This window comes from Hirundo rustica, chromosome 7 (assembly GCF_015227805.2).
Source record: "Hirundo rustica isolate bHirRus1 chromosome 7, bHirRus1.pri.v3, whole genome shotgun sequence".
Lineage (NCBI taxonomy): Eukaryota > Metazoa > Chordata > Aves > Passeriformes > Hirundinidae > Hirundo > Hirundo rustica.
This window is the reverse complement of record NC_053456.1, coordinates 16,193,981-16,211,550: the sequence shown is the minus strand read 5'-3', so window position 1 is coordinate 16,211,550 and position 17,570 is coordinate 16,193,981. Positions and strand designations below refer to the sequence as shown.

The 17,570-nt window shown below is 38.2% G+C and overlaps 2 protein-coding genes across 2 annotated transcripts in view; both read left to right on the top strand.

Moving 5' to 3' along the window:
* The window catches only part of ITGB6 (integrin subunit beta 6), a 41,162-nt gene that overhangs the window by 15,001 nt on the left and 8,591 nt on the right, over positions 1-17,570 (top strand). Inside the window, exons 10-16 of the mRNA XM_040069449.2 lie at positions 2,421-2,555; positions 2,762-3,179; positions 3,628-3,850; positions 6,500-6,597; positions 11,202-11,321; positions 13,176-13,342; positions 14,652-14,923. Coding sequence (XP_039925383.2) covers positions 2,421-2,555; positions 2,762-3,179; positions 3,628-3,850; positions 6,500-6,597; positions 11,202-11,321; positions 13,176-13,342; positions 14,652-14,753 — 1,263 coding nt within the window. The 3' untranslated portion in view covers positions 14,754-14,923. The remainder of the gene's footprint in view (positions 1-2,420; positions 2,556-2,761; positions 3,180-3,627; positions 3,851-6,499; positions 6,598-11,201; positions 11,322-13,175; positions 13,343-14,651; positions 14,924-17,570) is intronic.
* Positions 14,828-17,570, top strand: part of PLA2R1 (phospholipase A2 receptor 1) — a 46,456-nt gene continuing 43,713 nt past the window's right edge. Inside the window, exon 1 of the mRNA XM_040069447.2 lies at positions 14,828-14,923. The gene's annotated coding sequence lies outside the window, so the exon portion shown is untranslated. The remainder of the gene's footprint in view (positions 14,924-17,570) is intronic.

Here is a 17,570-nt window from a genome sequence, read left to right as displayed (position 1 = left end):
CACAGATCTTTCAAGATGTAACAAGTGTGCAAGTAGCAGCAAGTCACACTCAAAACTTCCCAAAGTCCTTTTTATTACACTTAACCTTAAAGGTTAACAATCTTATTGTTTTGTGATTGCATATCTTCCAAGCAGGAAGCACTAAAACACTTTTTTTGACAGGAGTAAAGGTATCTGAATTTTTTCTGCTGTGGAGAAGGAAATGACAGGAGACCTACAGTTGATAATCACATGTAAAACAGAACTAATGCTAATTTTGTTAGAAACTTTTCATTATATTGTCAGAAGTGTAATTCAATGTTCTGTGTCTCTGCTTCTTCCATCACAAGAAAAGGAATAAATTTATTTTTTTGCCCCCGGGAGTAGAGTTAGGCTAAATCTTTTAACACTTTTAAAGTGGTTTTGAGTGTTTACTTGCTGTGCAAACGCAAGGTTTGCTAATGCCATTCACCATGTGTTGCCATGTAAAAGCTTCAGAGAGGAAGTAAGCAAGTTAAGAAAGTCTGAGCTGTCAAAATATTTGTTGCAAGGAGTTCTCATGTTTTTTCCAAGTATGGTTCATTTTCTACTGTAAGCATATTCCTGCCTGCTTTGTTTATCATTGAATTCTGCACAACTTTGTGTTGCAGTGCTGTAAGCTAAAATGCTTTGTGACAGATAGCAGGTCATTTGATTAGAGCCATTCCAAGAATTTAAAACTTCAGAAAAATGACCCTTTTTTTCAGTTTTTAATCTCTGTACTTACACAAAAAATGAGAACAAAGAAATAATGTATCAAAAAGGACTGGTAACTCAAGGGCACAGGTATGTACACTTCTTTGTCTGTTGTTCCATTCAGAAAAATATTTGAACCACAAATATTTCTCTATGAATGGCTTAAAGCCGCTATTTGCTATTAACTGTCTGCTATTTGTCCTCAAACTATGGCCAGACAGCTTAGTAGTTTTAAAATACCATTAGAAGTGCTCACAGATATTAGGATCTAAAATCCTTGAATTTATCACAGTTTGTGTTCATTTTCAGTGCTGTAAGATGCACAATTTGATCCCTCACAATAGCAAGGCACATTCAAATGACCCAATACAAACTCCAGAATTCGAAGTATTACAGTTTGGTGTTCAGCAGCATTTCATTTTCTCTCACAGCTGCACTCTGTTTGCACCTTGTAATTTTGCAGCTGGTGGAAAAGATGATACCTCCTGTAACATAAGCACATGCCCAGATTCACAGCTTTACCTAGAGATTTGCTGGTTTGGGTCCTTTTCGGAGACCTCAGCCATGGAAAATAAATTATTATCAACAAATCTGCAGTGTTTCAATAGTGACACAAGCACCTAACTCCAAATCAAATGGAAATGGAAATTTGGACATAACCAAAGCTACCAACATTACAAACCTGATGCTCAGGGCACATTTCTACAACCCTAAGACAAATTTCCTAGGAATCCAGAACATGTTCGTAGGACAGGGAGTTGTCTATGCAGGTTTATACCTATTCTATTTTTACTTTGATTTACCCCACCAGAACTTTACTCCAGTGAGTCATCCTACTACCTTTAGTAGAATGACTCACTGAAGTAAGGTCAGCAAGTTCCCTATGCTCTGATTGAAGGGTAGGAGGTGTTGCAAGCAATTAAACTTCCATGAGCACAAAGTCAAGTCAGTGAGATGTTTTCTCAGCAGTTGCTGAGGTACTTTTGAAAAATTTCCATTTACTGGATCCACAGACCAATGAAGTCATAGGGAATTTCCCCACGGCCTGTGATAGGCTTTGGATTAAGGTTGTGTAATCAAAGTATAAAATATTTTAAAGACTTAAAATAGAGATGCCTAGTATGAGCAATTTCAGAAAGACAGTTTGTGACTTACAAAATGAAAGTTTGATTGAACAAATTGATTTAAATAATGGGGATGTTGTTAAATACAGGTTAAAATAGCACAAACAGCTCATGAAGCAGGAATTTCCATTGTGAGAAGAAAGGAAAGGAGGGAGCAATATTGACACAGTATGGCTAATCAGGAAAAGCCCAGACCTAGCAATGTGATCAGGGAAGCAAATCCACTCCTCAGAAAGTCCAAACCTAAAAGAAAACCTGCATCAGTTGGCAGAGTTATGAAAGGTGATTTAATAGAACATTGAATTTGTTCTCCTGGAAGGGCAGGAAATAAGCCCTGTGACAGCGGATATTAAAGTGATACCGCCACTGCTTTCCGCTGAAAGCTGGGTCTGTTGGCATTTGCTTTATTTTGCTCAGTCCCCATTTTTCTTGCAATAGAGAGTTCTGCAAACAAAGTGCCAAAAGCAAGAGTGTGCTCCTGTGTAAGTCAGGATAAATTACAGTCCACGTTACACAGATGTGGAGCCGTGGCAGCACGTTGCAGTGTTATCACTCCATTTATCTCACATTTTTTCCTTGAAGGAGCTGAGGTCTGAGGTTGAATTGGAGATCCTGGGAGAGACAGAAGGGCTCAATCTTTCCTTCACGGCCATCTGTAACAATGGGACCTTCTTTCCACATCAGAAAAAATGCTCTCATGTGAAAGTGGGAGATACGGTAAGTGAAGAACATATTCTCCAAAGACATGAAGTTCATGTGATTTAGGACACTAAGGCAGAGTTTGCTCTTTATTAAATGATCTTCCTCCAAACAAGTCAAAAAGCTGGCAGTATCTAGATCCTCTTGCTCTGTCCTCTTCATGCCCTTCCTGAGCACCCTGCAGAGTTCCCTGTTCTCCCAACAGCCTCCATTCTCTCTTCCAGGTCTCCTTCAACGTGACTGTAAGTTTGTCTTCTTGTGAGAAAAACAGAAGGCTTATCAAGATAAAACCTGTGGGGCTCAGTGACATGCTGGAGATGGAAATTCATCCCCTCTGCAGCTGCAGCTGTCAGGCCAAGGCCGAGCAGAAGAGCCCGAAGTGCAGCCAAGGGAAAGGCTCCCTGGAGTGCGGGGTGTGCGTGTGCAGCCCCGGGTATGTGGGGCCGCGCTGCGAGTGCCACGAGAGCTCCCTGGGCGCCAGCTCCTGCAGGGGCCCTGCCGAGCACAGCTCCTGCAGCGGGAGAGGCGACTGCTACTGCGGCCGGTGCCTGTGCCACCCGTCCCCCTACGGCAAGGTGTACGGGCCCCGCTGCGAGTGCAATGACTTCTCCTGCGTCAGGCACAGAGGCCTGCAGTGCGCAGGTACGGGCCCGGGGTGCTGGTCTTTGCGTCCGCGCCGAGAGCGGTACGGGCTCAGCCCTCGCTGCGAGCTCGTGAACTCGTATTTTCATCATATACTCAGCTGCAATCGATTCCGTACAAAGATAGTAGTAATGAACGGTCTTTAGACTTAAAATAGTTTCGGCTGTGCCATTATAAATTGGAAGTATTTACAAATTAGGTCATGCACTGACTGCCAGGAGACAAGATCTGCACAGGGGAGTCCAGTAAAGAGAACAGAGCCAGTCCAGACAAAAATCTGATCCTCTGATTTGAGGCTGAAGATTCTGGGAGGGAAAGAAAGATGTTTGCAAGAAGAGTCGGAGAGAGCAAAATATTTTCTGTTGAAGAGAATAATTTTAAAGATCATCCTTCAGCTCCTTTTTGAATTATCAGTGACCAATTTGAAGTATAATACATCTTTTTCCAGGCAATGGTGATTGTGACTGTGGGGAATGCAAGTGCCACAGTGGATGGACTGGTGAATACTGTAATTGCACAACTGATACCAGCGCCTGCATTGCTGAGGATGGGACGCTGTGCAGTGGGAGAGGTGAATGCATCTGCGGGACATGTGCTTGCACCCATCCAGGGGCTTCGGGCCAAATATGTGAAAGATGCCCTCTCTGCGGTGATCCCTGCAGTTCCAGACGGTAAGGTGCTGGCTTTAAACCTCTGATGTTTATATCATCCAGGTATCTGTTCCTATACTGCCCCAGCAGTGTGTTTACTGCCATGTCTGTAAATTGGATTTACTCACCAGAACCCAGGAGCTTCTTTGTACTTTGAGGTGGGTAATCACAACTCATATATCCACCATTCATGAGCATTACTCTTGTACAAAAGGACTTTATGTAAAACAATTAAGTCAATTTCAAGCAGCACAGGTAAAACTTCACATTTCCACTGCTGTCCCTGGCTGTACAACTAATCAGAATGGTGGCCTTATCTGACACTTATATGGCCTCACAGAAAAAATTTGGATTTGTATTACAATTCTCATACATATGGATGCGTAAGGTCATATTGTCCACTCAAGCTTCACACATTTGCAAATTCATAGTCCAAATTCAGTTAAGCTTGGCTGAATTAAAGAGGTGTAAGAAAAATAAATGAGACAATAGTCTAGGAATTAATAAGTGGGTAGCTGTATGTCGTGTATAAGTCGATGATAAATTGATCGTAAATGGTGAAATGTCTTCTGTCCATAACTTGAGCATACTCAATTTATGTAGCTTTCCTACTGTGATGGAAGGTGTCTGCCATGGTGCATGACAGGAAGAGCAACCAAAAAATACACAAGTTGTGAAGATGACCACTCTAAGTACACCATTGCTCATGCTTGTATTGCATGAGCTCTTGTAGGGCTACATTCCAAATGGAGCAGTCTTCAGCAGAAATTTAAGCTAGAAGCTGGGTTAGGCTTCACAGAACACACATTATTAATGACCCTGGCTTTGCTTTCTGAGTGCTGATCAGTTTAGGCTGCATGGTTCATGATGATGTCCTGTCTCCTTATTCAGAGTTGAGACCCATTTCTCTCCAACACTGTATTTTCATACCTATCATTGCAGTCTAGAGTGTATCTGAGTGAAAAGCTGTTCTATGATGTGATTAATTCATCGGTCTCTTTCTGTTAAATTTGCCCTAGGAAAACTGAGCCTCTCGGTATGTTCAAAGAGAATTTCTGCAAGCAACTGCTCTAAATAAAAAGGACAATGCTGCTGCTTTGCTCTGCCCAATTTGGCAAAGAATAAAACATATAAAGTTACATGATAGGCATTACATTAACCTGTTAAAACATGTATATTGGATGCAATGTTGGATCTTTTCTTTCTGTTTCAGTGTCTTCCCTTTGCTGAAACACAGGGCACAAAAAGCCAAAATAGAGAACACTGGGAATGCCTGGGTAGGGTGACTGAAAGAGCTGAAAGACCAGGTCAGAGGGGATAGAGATCAATGGCAAGGCAGCTGAGAGAGTGTAGCATGAGAAACATGTTGAATATGACAAAACCACCACCAATGCTGAATTTATCTCCATGAGATAGAGGCTATCTGATTACCCACTCACATTTACAATTCACCATTTCCAGAGCAGGGGATAAGGTCACCTCCATCTACTGAAGATAAACTCAGCAGGCTCAGATTATTCCCATGGATATATGTAACTCAATGTTACACTGGAGATACAGAGTTACAGGAGATAGGAGATAGCCAGGGTTCTGGTTGGGTTTTTTAATGTTTTGTTGCAGTTCTCATCTTCCTTTTTCCTTTTTCCTTTTTCTTCTCCTCTCTTCTCCTCTAATTTCCTTCTTTTTTTTTTTTTTCATTTTTTTTTTTATTTTTTTTTTATTTTTTTTTTTTTTTTTTTTTTTCTTTTTTTAATGAAGTCAGTCCTTCAGGCTGCTTCTCAGTCTCAGCCACTCAATTTGGCTGAAGCTATTTGTGGAAAGTCAGCAAACACATTTTTCTATCAGAAATGTTCATAAATGAGTTCTGTCTGTTGTTTTATTTTCCATTAATAAAGACTGGTTTATTAAAATCCTCAATGGATTTACAGGGAGATTTCTAAAGAAATTAGTCTAGACTTTGTTTTTAAATAGTATTTCAATGATTCCACCACTGAATTAAAAAAAAAACCAAAAAAACAAAACAAAACAAAAAAACCAAAAACACAAAAACAACAACCAAAAAAACCCCAAAAAAACTGTAAGTTTCTTTAGTATAATTAGGATCTAAGTAATTCCTGAGACAAGTAATCATATTCAAGACACAACTGTTGAGACACCTGAAAAGGGTTTTAATGCATTATTCAATAGACTTGCAACAAAGGCAGACTCATAATAGGTGCCTCAGCTTGGTCTCTTTGAAGTCAATTTCAGATATTGTTCATCTGATAAGAATTCCTTCAGCTGGTATTTAGTGTGAGAATATTTAGTGTTCTGAATATTTATTATTTAATTTTTGAAGGTGAATGTTACATGTGAGTAACCACATGTCTTTGATAGACCTACATGACTAATATTGCCTGGGGTTCTGTCTGGTAGCTAACAAACTGGGAGAGAATAGAAGACAAGACAGAACTTATACACAATACCTTTATTCAGGACGGGGTTTTTTTCATTTTGTTTTGTTAGGATTTTTTGGGGGCAGTACCTATCATATTCCTGAGAATTGCTATATCCATAGCAGAAGACCTTTTATTTAGCTGCTTTTTAAAATGCAGATGCACACATACTGGCTTTTGTATTGTTGCTTTGTGGCAGGCAGAGATTGATGAGCTGCTGAATTATTTTCCACAGGAGCTGTGTGGAATGTCACTTGGCTTCTGATGACAAGTCACAAGGAGATTGCAGTGAAAAATGCAAATTGGTTGATGCAACTGTCAGCGTGGCAAAGGGTTGGTATACTCAGTCTTCCTTTCTTCTGTGTGTGTGATAGCAGGAGGTTCCACTTTCAGTAATTTTATATTTGAAAGTAGCTTTGTTTTTCTGCTGTGGAATTATATTATGGGTCATAAGGGAATTACTATCTGTCTGTGGTTCTTCTGAGGCAAGTAGGAAATGCAGAAGAGGGTTGATGAAACCCTTCCAGGTAATTAATTCCTTGGATCATGCCTATTTTCTAAGTAGTTTATGCAGGAAAGTATAGAATTTAATAGATACCAGCTCCTGCAAACCAGTGATAGATGAAAGTTCCTGAGTTTAAGTTATGCCTGTACCATGAGTTCCAGTGGGGCTTCTTCAGCCTTGCAAATACAAAACCTGACTCCAGTCCTTAGGCAGATTCTTCATTACAGCTGGTGACTAAACACAGCCCTTTAACCAGTGGCAAAGATATTTCTTGTATTCCAAAAGGCTAAGAACATCGTTCAGCTGTTTGCTTTAATTCAAAAGTACCCTGCATCAATGGAAATTTCTGGAATAGGAATTAATCCTGAGTAAAATAGTACTGTCAGGAAAAAAACCCCAACAAATCCCACTAAGTCAAAAGTAACCAAAAATAACACCTTTAAAACAAAAAAATGCATTTTTTTTTTTTCTATGAAGGAAGGTGCCTGCTCAGCAGGCAGTCTATGTTTATTCTAGTGACAATTCTAGTCCCAACCCTGTGGCACAAGCAATTGTTAAGTAAGGCAGGACACAGGCTAGTTACATCCACATCACAGACGTTTCATAAGCATTAAAGGCAAATGTGAGAATGAGGATGACAATGCAGAATGCTGTGTGCATGTCTAATGTCTTTATCTGCAAGCTCTTGGAAACCTATATCCAGCAAAGTTATGCCTTTTGTTTTTGATGGGAATACTTCAGCATTTTTTATAAATATAAAAATATATTTAAAGGCTTAATATATCTATATAAGCACTTCTATTGTATCTCTTCAGTTAGTAAAGTTTTCAGGTTACTTTTGTAAGGTGGCAGATATTTGTAGCTAGGAATATATAAAACATTATACTTTCAAATATAATGAAGGCTAATCAAGATAAGAAATAGCCTTTTTTATGGTTCTGTTCACATACACAGATCACAGGAATATGAACATGACAATATCATCTCCTATTCCTGCATATTTCCTTTTTTTTCCCTGTCCTGTGCTTCTCTGATTGGGACTGTCAGCCACTTCTTTAGATTTAAAATTTATTTACTGCATTTAAGTTACTGCAACCTTCATGTTCACATCCAGATGCCTCAAAAAAAAAAAAAAAAAAAAGCAGCTGTTGAAAACTGTTTCTTCTGAAATGCTTGAAATGCTTGTGTAGTAGCCTCATCAAGAAGTCCTGAAAGAAAAAATAAACTAAACTTTAAAATAATAGCTACATAATTACAATAGAATAAAAATATTACCTGAACAAAACCCACCAATCTGAAAATGGTATACCTAGCATACCACATAATATTTAAGACAGATTATTCAGCAACTTCATGGGGTAGTATACTTCTTTCTGGTTTATATTTTAATTTATTTAATGCTTCAAGGCTTTTGGGGACAGAAAAAAGTAAAAGTTCTTGTTTAAATAAAACATTAGCGCTTCAAAAGTTTTGTTTCTCTTTTGCACGTGGATGTTGCAATACAATGACTGGAAGCATGGAGCAACAAGAAAGCGTGGGCTTTACATTTTCCTGTTTCCTGGGAGCGCCCATTTTAGGCTCTGAGTTGTGGCTTTCACCTCCCTGCTTTGGTTCTGGGTTTGTCAGGGGTTTCTTCTCCTGCTCCCCTGCAGCAGGAGGTCAGGTGAGCCCAGGGATCTGCCAGGGCATGGCGAGTCCAGCAGCTCTGCAGGTGCTGATGGCTTCACATTTACTGGGCTTATCTCCACGGCAGGTACCACTTTTGAACTTTTATTTTCATTCACTTTTAATACTTGCACATTTTAATTAAGCTAATCACCCCTTTGTCACATAGGTGTGAGAGGAGCTCTTGTTGCTCTACTCACTATGCAAGAGGAACAAAAATTTCGAAAAGGCATCTCCTGCCACCGCCCCAGCCACAGGGCACCAGGCTGCTCCTGCCCCAAACCCAACAGGGACCGTTATACTTTCCTTGGAGAGCCTAGGTTTTTCCTACCCCATAGTGCTGATGCCTCACAAATTCCCAGGGCAGCAGCAAAGTGGGTACTGGAAGCTGAATAAACCTCTGTATCAGCGCTGCTCTGTTAGGAGTCAAAGCTAGCTGAACTCTGCTCAACAAAAAGCATTTTGTTGAACAAAAGGCAAACAGGAAAGGGCATAATCACATTTAAATTTACAGTCAACATTTTTGTTGTTGAATCTTATTTATAAATGTATCTGTTAGGAAACAGTCTTTCATGCTTTGAGTCTCCTGTTTGCTGCTGTTACCTGATTCCTCCTCCAGTGTGACTCCAGTTATTTCAAATAGAATTTAAATTACTAGAATTAGGCTGCAGAAGAATGTGACGATTCACTGCAGAATGCAGAAAATTACACAGATGTAAATTACAGGAATTTACCTACCTAAGCAAATTTTTATGCTGATAAACTGCAAATAACATATGCAATGGTCTCTCTTTAGTGATCCCTCATTCTAAAAGTATCATCAGAGGAATAAAAAATTAACCATAAGCTGGATTCTGAATAGCTTGAACTGGAATTTTTGCTTTCATTTCTACATCATTTCACATAATCAGTATTCTGTTCCCCTTGGTTTCAATGTATGACATTAAGTAAAAAATTACCATGTAAAAATACCTAATCTATGTGCAGTTGCTATCTTCTGGATGATATTTGGAATATGCTTGCAAGTTTTGCAAGTTTTTCTCCATTTTCAGCATAGCTAATAACTATCCTTTTCCTTTTTTTTCTTTTTTTTCTTTTTTTTTCTTTTTTTTCTTTTTTTTTCCCCCTTCTTTGTAAGCAAGTTTGTATTTTGGATCTGCTTGCTTAAAAGAGTTGGGAAAGTACAAACATTGCAAAACTTTTGACAGTGTTACTGGAACTGTGACGTGCCAACAAGAGCCATAAGTCTGCAGTTCGTGGCCCTTCCAACAAAACCAAAACTTGTTAAATCAGCAGTTCTAGCCTGCCCATCCCCTTGGCAGATAACACATTCCTCTGCCACCAAGGACCAGCAGCAGGTTAAATACAAGGCTCAAATCAAACACAGGTTTCAATTAAAATCCAACCAGCTAGGGTTCTCTTTTTATATCAAGCAGAGAAAAGGACTGCAGGGTGGTCAATACTTCCATATTTTCTGTGGTGTTTAATAGTATTTTCTATAAGACCAAATCTTATGATAATAAGCAAAATGGGAAAGAAAAAATAGAACAAGCACTTTTTTTTTTAATGCAGTGTACATTTCTTTAAAATGCTCTATTCTTGTCTGATTTCTATTCAATTACTCTTCATATTAAAATTTGAGGACTTTAAGATTTTTAGCAAAATTGCTTGTGAAATTTCAGTAAGAATTTTGAATGGGTAGAAAATAATGGTCAGTGACAATTATTTTAAAGAAAGGCTTGAGAAGCTTACTGATTGTCTTTCTTCTAAAAAATAAATCCTAAGAAGTTTGACTGAAATATATTGAAAAGCATACCTAGACTTCCAGTGATACTCAAATAATGGACTATATGAAAACATAAACATTCAGCCCCAGAGGTATCATTGCACACAGGTATAAAGTATTTTTTCCCTGTAAAACATTATATTATAGTTACACTCCCAGTGATGATATTTCTGGCTCTCACTTTTTGGTTGCCGTATTTGCTTTATATTGTCCTTCAAAGTCAGCTTCCTTCTGTGTCTCTGTTCCCTTTGAATGAATCTTTCTCAGCTCCCCAGTTAGGATTAACTTGAAAGGAAAAAATGGATTAAATTTTCATGTAGTCAACAGTAAGTGGAGGGATGAATAAATGGGGCCAGACTGCCATCTCAGGTCACTTTATTTGCTTCATCTGGAATCCCGTTACAAAATTCCCAGAATGGCAGTTTTCTGTCATTAATCTTTATTTATTCTTTTAACAGCACTGGACACACAGTGACCTTTGAGGCACCTATTGTGTAGGAAATGAATGGCAGCCCTTTTAACAGCATCCATAGCTGCTTGGTGGATGTATATCTACTTCTGAAACATGATCTAGAGGTGGCAGGAGTAGCTGCAAACTGAAGGAACCTACTTTGTTTCACTGGATACTTTGTCCCACAATTTGGGGCTATTACATTTCCTAGACAGCTGCCAGTTAAGAATCTTGGAAGCACTTCCAATTCATTGAAATTCACAGTACACTAAAGTAACAAGGTTCACTAGATGGTCAGTGCAGATTGACAACATCTGGATATAAGTGAAAAATCAGAAACTAAACAAAATTGGGATTGGAAGAAAAGCCATTGAATTTAGTAGAAATTCTGAGAGTGTTTCTGCTCTTGTCTTTCACTCTTTACCATCTGTAGACAAGGCTATGGCAAACATGATGCCAGCAGTCTCTCTGGTTATTAAAGGTTAAATTTCATTTGATCTGATGAATTACTTTTTTCCTTCCCTCTGCAGATTATTCAGAGGATAAATCCATTTCCTGCTCTTTGCAGGGGGAAAATGAATGTATAACCACATTTCTATTGGCTGTGGATGAACAGGGAAGGACAATCATTCACGGCATAGAACAGAAAGGTAAGCACTGAATATTGGGTTTTGTAGGTGAAATCTGATTTAAAACCACAGACAAGGTTGGTGAGCTAGAAGCAGAGCTCTTGGAAGCGGCACATCACCTCCTTGTGTTTGTAGCTCTTCTCTGCCCAACTAAGGAGCTCCTCGAGTACTTATTTAATGCAGCAGTGACATAAAAACTTGGCCTTTCATGAAAAAATGGGCAGAATGATCCTTGGGCTATAAGAATAAGTTCATTTTTTTCAAAAGCTTTTGCTGTTTTGGGTTGGAGGGGACGTTAAAGGTCATCTCATTCCAAGCCCTCTGAGAACACAGAAACTACTTTTCAGCAAATACCACTAAATAATTTCTCTCCCAGGGAAAAAAAAGATGTCTTCATACTAAATATTAGTTATGTTTTAGGCAAAGCTGTGCAGTTTGTAACTCCCTTCTGTTTCCACAAATGGAGTTTATTTTGTTAAGCCTTTGTGTAGCCTTTCTGTAAAAAAATATGTGAGAAAGAAATTGATTTTACTTTACACACACACACACACAAAAAAAAAAAAAAAACCAAAAAACCAGCTCCTGCCATAAGAACATTACTCTGGTTTTGTATAGGTTTCTAGTACAGCAAAGATGCTTGTAACAAAGGTAGTACAAGAATTTAAAGGTAAGATTTTATCTGTATTAAACACTTCATTATGCATTTTAAGTAGATTTAACAAAAACCAAAACAAAAGAAGAAGAAGAAGAAGAAGAAGAAGAAGAAGAAGAAGAAGAAGAAGAAGAAGGAGAAGAAGAAGAAGAAGAAGAAGTGTCTTACAGGAGGCACAGTTCATTGACCTCTCCGTAATGGCCCTCCCACAACACTACAATAACCAGTTTCACTGTCATCTGCTGTTCTGCTCCTGGACCTTAAAATGTGAACTGGGATGAGACCTCAAGAAGTTCTCTAGAAATACAATTTCATTCTTGGAACTGATGTCAGTGTGGCACCAGTAGCCAGAACACCAGCCCACTGCTCAAACCAGAGTCCCTCAGAATTAGTTAACTGAGGCCATCAAGCAAAAAAACAAAATGTGAAATGCAATCATGTAAGACAATCCAGACTGAAATGAAGTTTTAAATGTTCTGAAACCATAGTTCAGCAGAAAATTTTGTAAAATAGCAGTTTTCACCAACTTTCATGGACAGTACTTTCTAATATTAAAAGAATCTAACTTCTTTGGGTTTCAGTGAAGGAACAATTTCAGTTTTAATTCTGACTCTCTGACGTATTTTATCATAAAGTTTATTGCAGAACTTGAAATGCAAAATTCCTTCCAACTGCCAAGTTCAACATTTTCAACAAATCGGAAAGATTTTTTTCCTCATTATTTTCATGAGAGAAATGCAGTTTCCTCTATTTTATCAATAGCATTGGTGACTTTACCCTGACATCGTTCTCACTAGAATCTTTTTTTCTGCAACCCACTGAATATCAGTTGATTGAACCAGAGCTCCAGCCTTAACACTGTAAAACTCATGATTTTGTCAGCTCAGCCCTGTTTTTTATAATCATATTGAAACAGATATGAAATCAATTTTCTGACTTTCCTCTTCAGAATCTGTGTCTGTATCCAGCACCTGCTAATTGTCATGGTAGAAGAGCAGTGGAATAAGTTAGCAGATAATTTTTATAACATTTTAATGAAGTTTTTTTCAGCCGCTTTCACAAACCCTTTAGCAAGCTAGCATGAGAAAAATAACTTGAACTTGAATTAAAAGGCATGCCAAGCTCACAGCAAATGAGAATCTCAGCACATCTCTTGGCTGTTTTTTATTGCCTAAAAGTTATTGATTGGTTATCCACAGTCATAAGTGCTTTTGTTTCCACAGATTGTGCACAGCATCCAAATATCCCAATGATAGTGGTGGGTGTCACCCTTGCTATCCTTCTCATTGGCATTGTTTTACTTTGTATATGGAAATTACTGGTGTCAGTTCAAGACCGAAAAGAGGTGGCCAAGTTTGAAGCAGAAAAATCAAAAGTTAAATGGCAAACGGTATGTGAAATACATTGATTTTATACAAGGTTCTTTAGTTTGGTTACATGATGCTCAACTGCCTTTAAAATTCTGGGTCTTGATTTTGTTCTTTTAAATTCATAGATTTTGCCGTAGGTTTTTGCCGGTAGGTTTTTGCCACATTTAGCATTCTATAAAGTAAAATTATGATTCTTTAATGGATGAAAATTATCTAGTGTTTAATCTTGTGGTTAAATTTCTTCCACATATAAGAATGTGTAGATAACTGGGTTTTTTATTAATTGTTTTCAATTAGTAGCCAGTCTTTGATTAATCCTACCAATGCTGTTTTCTGCCTGTATGATTATCCAAGGTGTACTCTTCTGCCCCAAAGCAGAGCTTTAGGAAAGGGAGGTTGTTGCTGGCCTCTGTTTTGATCCAAGCCCACTCCCACCAAACAGAAGTGAATGGAACTGTCCCAAATGTAGGGGAAAAGACAGAGAAATCCAGGCCTTGTTTTCTATCTATAGCTCTGGGCATCTAATGTAAGCTTACACCACATGTTCCCTTTTCTTCTTTCTTTTCTGCCCTTGATTTTTCTGCCCTTTTGCAAAAGCTTTAGGACTTCTGAGGATCTTTTCAAAAAAAGCATGTTGAGTAAGCGTTTCTGGCGGGTGTCAGGCGGACAGGCAACGTGTTCACGCAGTTCCATTCTCCTACAAAGTCCTGTGATTGCAACTTTTTCCAAGAATGAGCACTGTCAGCCTTTCAGCTTTTGACCTGGGGAAAATCACTAACTTACAGGCAAGGCCACCTGCGAATGTTTTCTTGATCCTCCAGGAGAGCTAGGTGTGGTAAGAGGGAAGGGAAGGATACAGTTCATAGGAGCATTTTAATTTTCTGTCACAAGAGGAAAGGCTAGGAAGTGATTGAAGAGAGGCCAGGATGAAAACTTGGCTGAGACTTGCCCTTCTCCCAGCACAAAGTAGGTACTGTATGTGACAAGAGCACCATGACAAGTCCCATCTAACTGCTGAGACACTCTCTGTGGTTTTATAATGGTCCAACTGCCAGATTTGATACACAAATTGTATTGGACACTTCTGATGAGGTATTGTTTGATGATGTGCATTACTGATGTGAAGGAAAGCGTGTTCCTGACCTCAGGCTGGTTTGTGCTGCCTGAATTCAGATCAGTCTGAATTGCTGTGGCTTGGAACATAAGCAAACCACTGAAAGCTATTCTAAAGCCCTCAAAGATACAACATTATTTCTATACAAATATTGTGTGACTCCCACTTAATCTGTTTTTGTTTGGGTATTTTGTTTTTATGTTTTTGTTTTTTAGGAAACAAATCCACTGTACAGAGGCTCAACAACCACTTTTAAAAATGTGACGTACAAGAATCAAGATAAGCATAAAAGGCCCATGGCTGCAGATTTCTATTAGCACCTCCGACACTACAAACTTAGTTTTACTGGCAGGAAATCTAAACCAAAACATGTTTCTTCTCAGCTGATTATGTGATATTTGTTTGCAAGTTGCAGTGGTATAACCATTCTGTTAGGAAATATATATCTTGTGTTGGGACAAATAAAGATAACCTATTAGTAGTAAAGGTTAGTAGAAATATTTTTTTTTAAATGACCCTTTATTGTGAAAGGCCACATCTTAAAAAAATGGCATCACAAATAATTTTGTCTTTAATACTGAGGATTATAAAGCTTATTTTTTGTTAAATTAGATATATATAGTGAAATTTATACTCCTTTGTTCAAACACACAATCCCGTAAATAAGTGTTTAGGAATGCATTTGTATGAGTCTATTTGGTGGGCTGGTTTAAATTTAGAAAAGATAACTTTTTTTTTTCCATGAATGTAGTTTAAGCTACTGAGGATTGAGCTTTCTCATATCACCTGTGTGACTGAATAGTTTCTCACAAGAAAAAAGTAATGATATTTCCTGTCTTCTGTAAATGCAAGTTATAGGGAAACATTTATTCTCTAATTCTTCTTTCTTGTCCTGTTTCTCTCTTTCCTTTTCCTTGTTGCTCTTTGATGTTCTTTAAGGACCTAGGCCCTGAGGTTATCTCAGGAAAAAGTTAAATCAAGCCAATCAAGGCTTATTCACTTGCAGTTGCTTTCTGCTCCAGGCACAGACTGCCTTTTTTTTTTTTTTTTTTTTTCCTTTAAAATTCTAGTAAAAACGGTACAGAGAAAAAGGTAAATATTTGTAAATTAGAGACCCCAGTAGAAACACTTTTAAACCAGAGGATTAGCAGAACTCCATTTCACCATTTACGTCCTGTAAATTATTTGGGTGTTCACAATACACCTCACATGCTGGACCATCACAAAAGTGGCTCAGGAGTCCTTTACATGCAGAAATGTTCACACAAAAGTTTTATTGTCATGCACAAAGACAGTACTCTTTTGTTGATATGGCCAAAATTGTGAGATTCTTCCAATGTCCAGCAGCCAAACTACTCATTCTTGTGCATAATAAATTATTATGCATTTTTGGGCTGGGTTGTTTGGTTTTGGGTTTGGTTTAGTTTTTTTTCCCCAAACTAAACAACGAAAAGATCTATGGATTTCAATACATTATGTTAATAAGGATTTTTAAAGCTCCATTTTAGCTAATTACGAATGACTTGCCATGAATTTTTAAATTGTAATCTTTTAGCATGCATGACACCGCATAAAGTAATTATAAAAGTAGCTAACCAGCTGGCATAGAAAAATTACAACACTGGGCTGTTTTAAGGTAACAATAATGAACTTAACTTTTTAATAACACTTTTCAGCTGCATTTTTTGTTACTCTTAAACAGATGTTAAAAATGTACATATGAAAATAAACTTAGAAATCAAAGGTACTTCGACACTGTTACAAACTATCACATACATTCCCTAAAGTAAATAGGGAATTTTATCTGAAAAAAGTATTGATCTGAAAAAGTTGATGACCATTTTGTAATAAATATTTACCAAGCTTGTGCACCTTCAGTCTCCAGATCCTCCACAATTTCTGGAATTGAGACTGGTATATTAGCTAGCTCTGACCCATGCCTGTTTTAGGGCCTGATCCAAAGCCTACTGGAGTCATTGGCTACAGATGTGGATCTAGTTTCAGTGAAACTATTAGTTTTCGTCTACAAAGATTGTTTTGTTTAAACAAACAGGTTAATATTGTCTATCAATGAATTAGAACCTCTAGTACATATATCTGTGCAAAGAGAAATAGTATCAGATGCCTTTGGAAAGATGGTGATGCTAGAACCATGCATTAAGTACAAAACAATAGCAGTGCGATGGAAGCGATGGCCGTGATTGAACTGGAACGGATTCACATCTGTGCTCCGGTATTCCTGCATATCTCAGAGTGGAAACTGCACAGATAGAGGCTCACGTCTGCGGCCCTTCCAACCACTAGACTCCCACAGATATCAGTGCAAGTTACGTGTGGGACCAAATCCCGTTTCCCTGGTGCTGGATAAACTCATGGGATGCAAAGCTGGCCCCTGAATCTGCTCAGACTCCCCTTGGGTGAGGATTGCCTAAGGGACTAGGGAAATCTGGATTTCACTCATGGTAGGTTATCTGTTACTCTTTTGTTTCTCATGTAGAAGTCATCAAATGATAAACGTTCTCTGAAATAAATTAAAATATTTTTATTACTTTTCAAGTAATAAAAATCGATACTGTTTATTAAATATCTTTTAAGTTCTCTTTCTGAGATCTGATTTTGCTGCTCAATATTGGGGTTGACAGCCTTTCTCTCATAGGCTGCCCATTTCAATATTCCAACATATCTCAGCCTTCAAATGTTAATAACAAAGTGGTGTTTGCATTTCATATCAAACAATTGGTGCTCTACGTTCCCTGTTTCTACAGAAGATCACATTTCACAAACCTTCCCACCCTCTTCCCATCACTTGTGTCTTCTGATCATCAGCAGAGATCCAATTTGTTATGTTTGCAGTCCAATAGCTCCTCCTAACAATCTCTCTCCAAATTATCAAAGAGGTACTGGAGCCAGGCAGGATGATTTGTAATTTCCGTGCTGTGACTGACTGTACTATAAATTTTCTGTGCACCCTCCAAGTTGTCAGCATGGAAATCACTCAAAAAATTAAGAATTCATCAGAAGAGAGAATATAGAAGGACTTGGTGAGGAAGGTTTCTATTATTGAGGGATATCAAATAACTCGACTCATACATATGAGCCATCCTTTAACGACATTAATTTAGATCATAAACTTT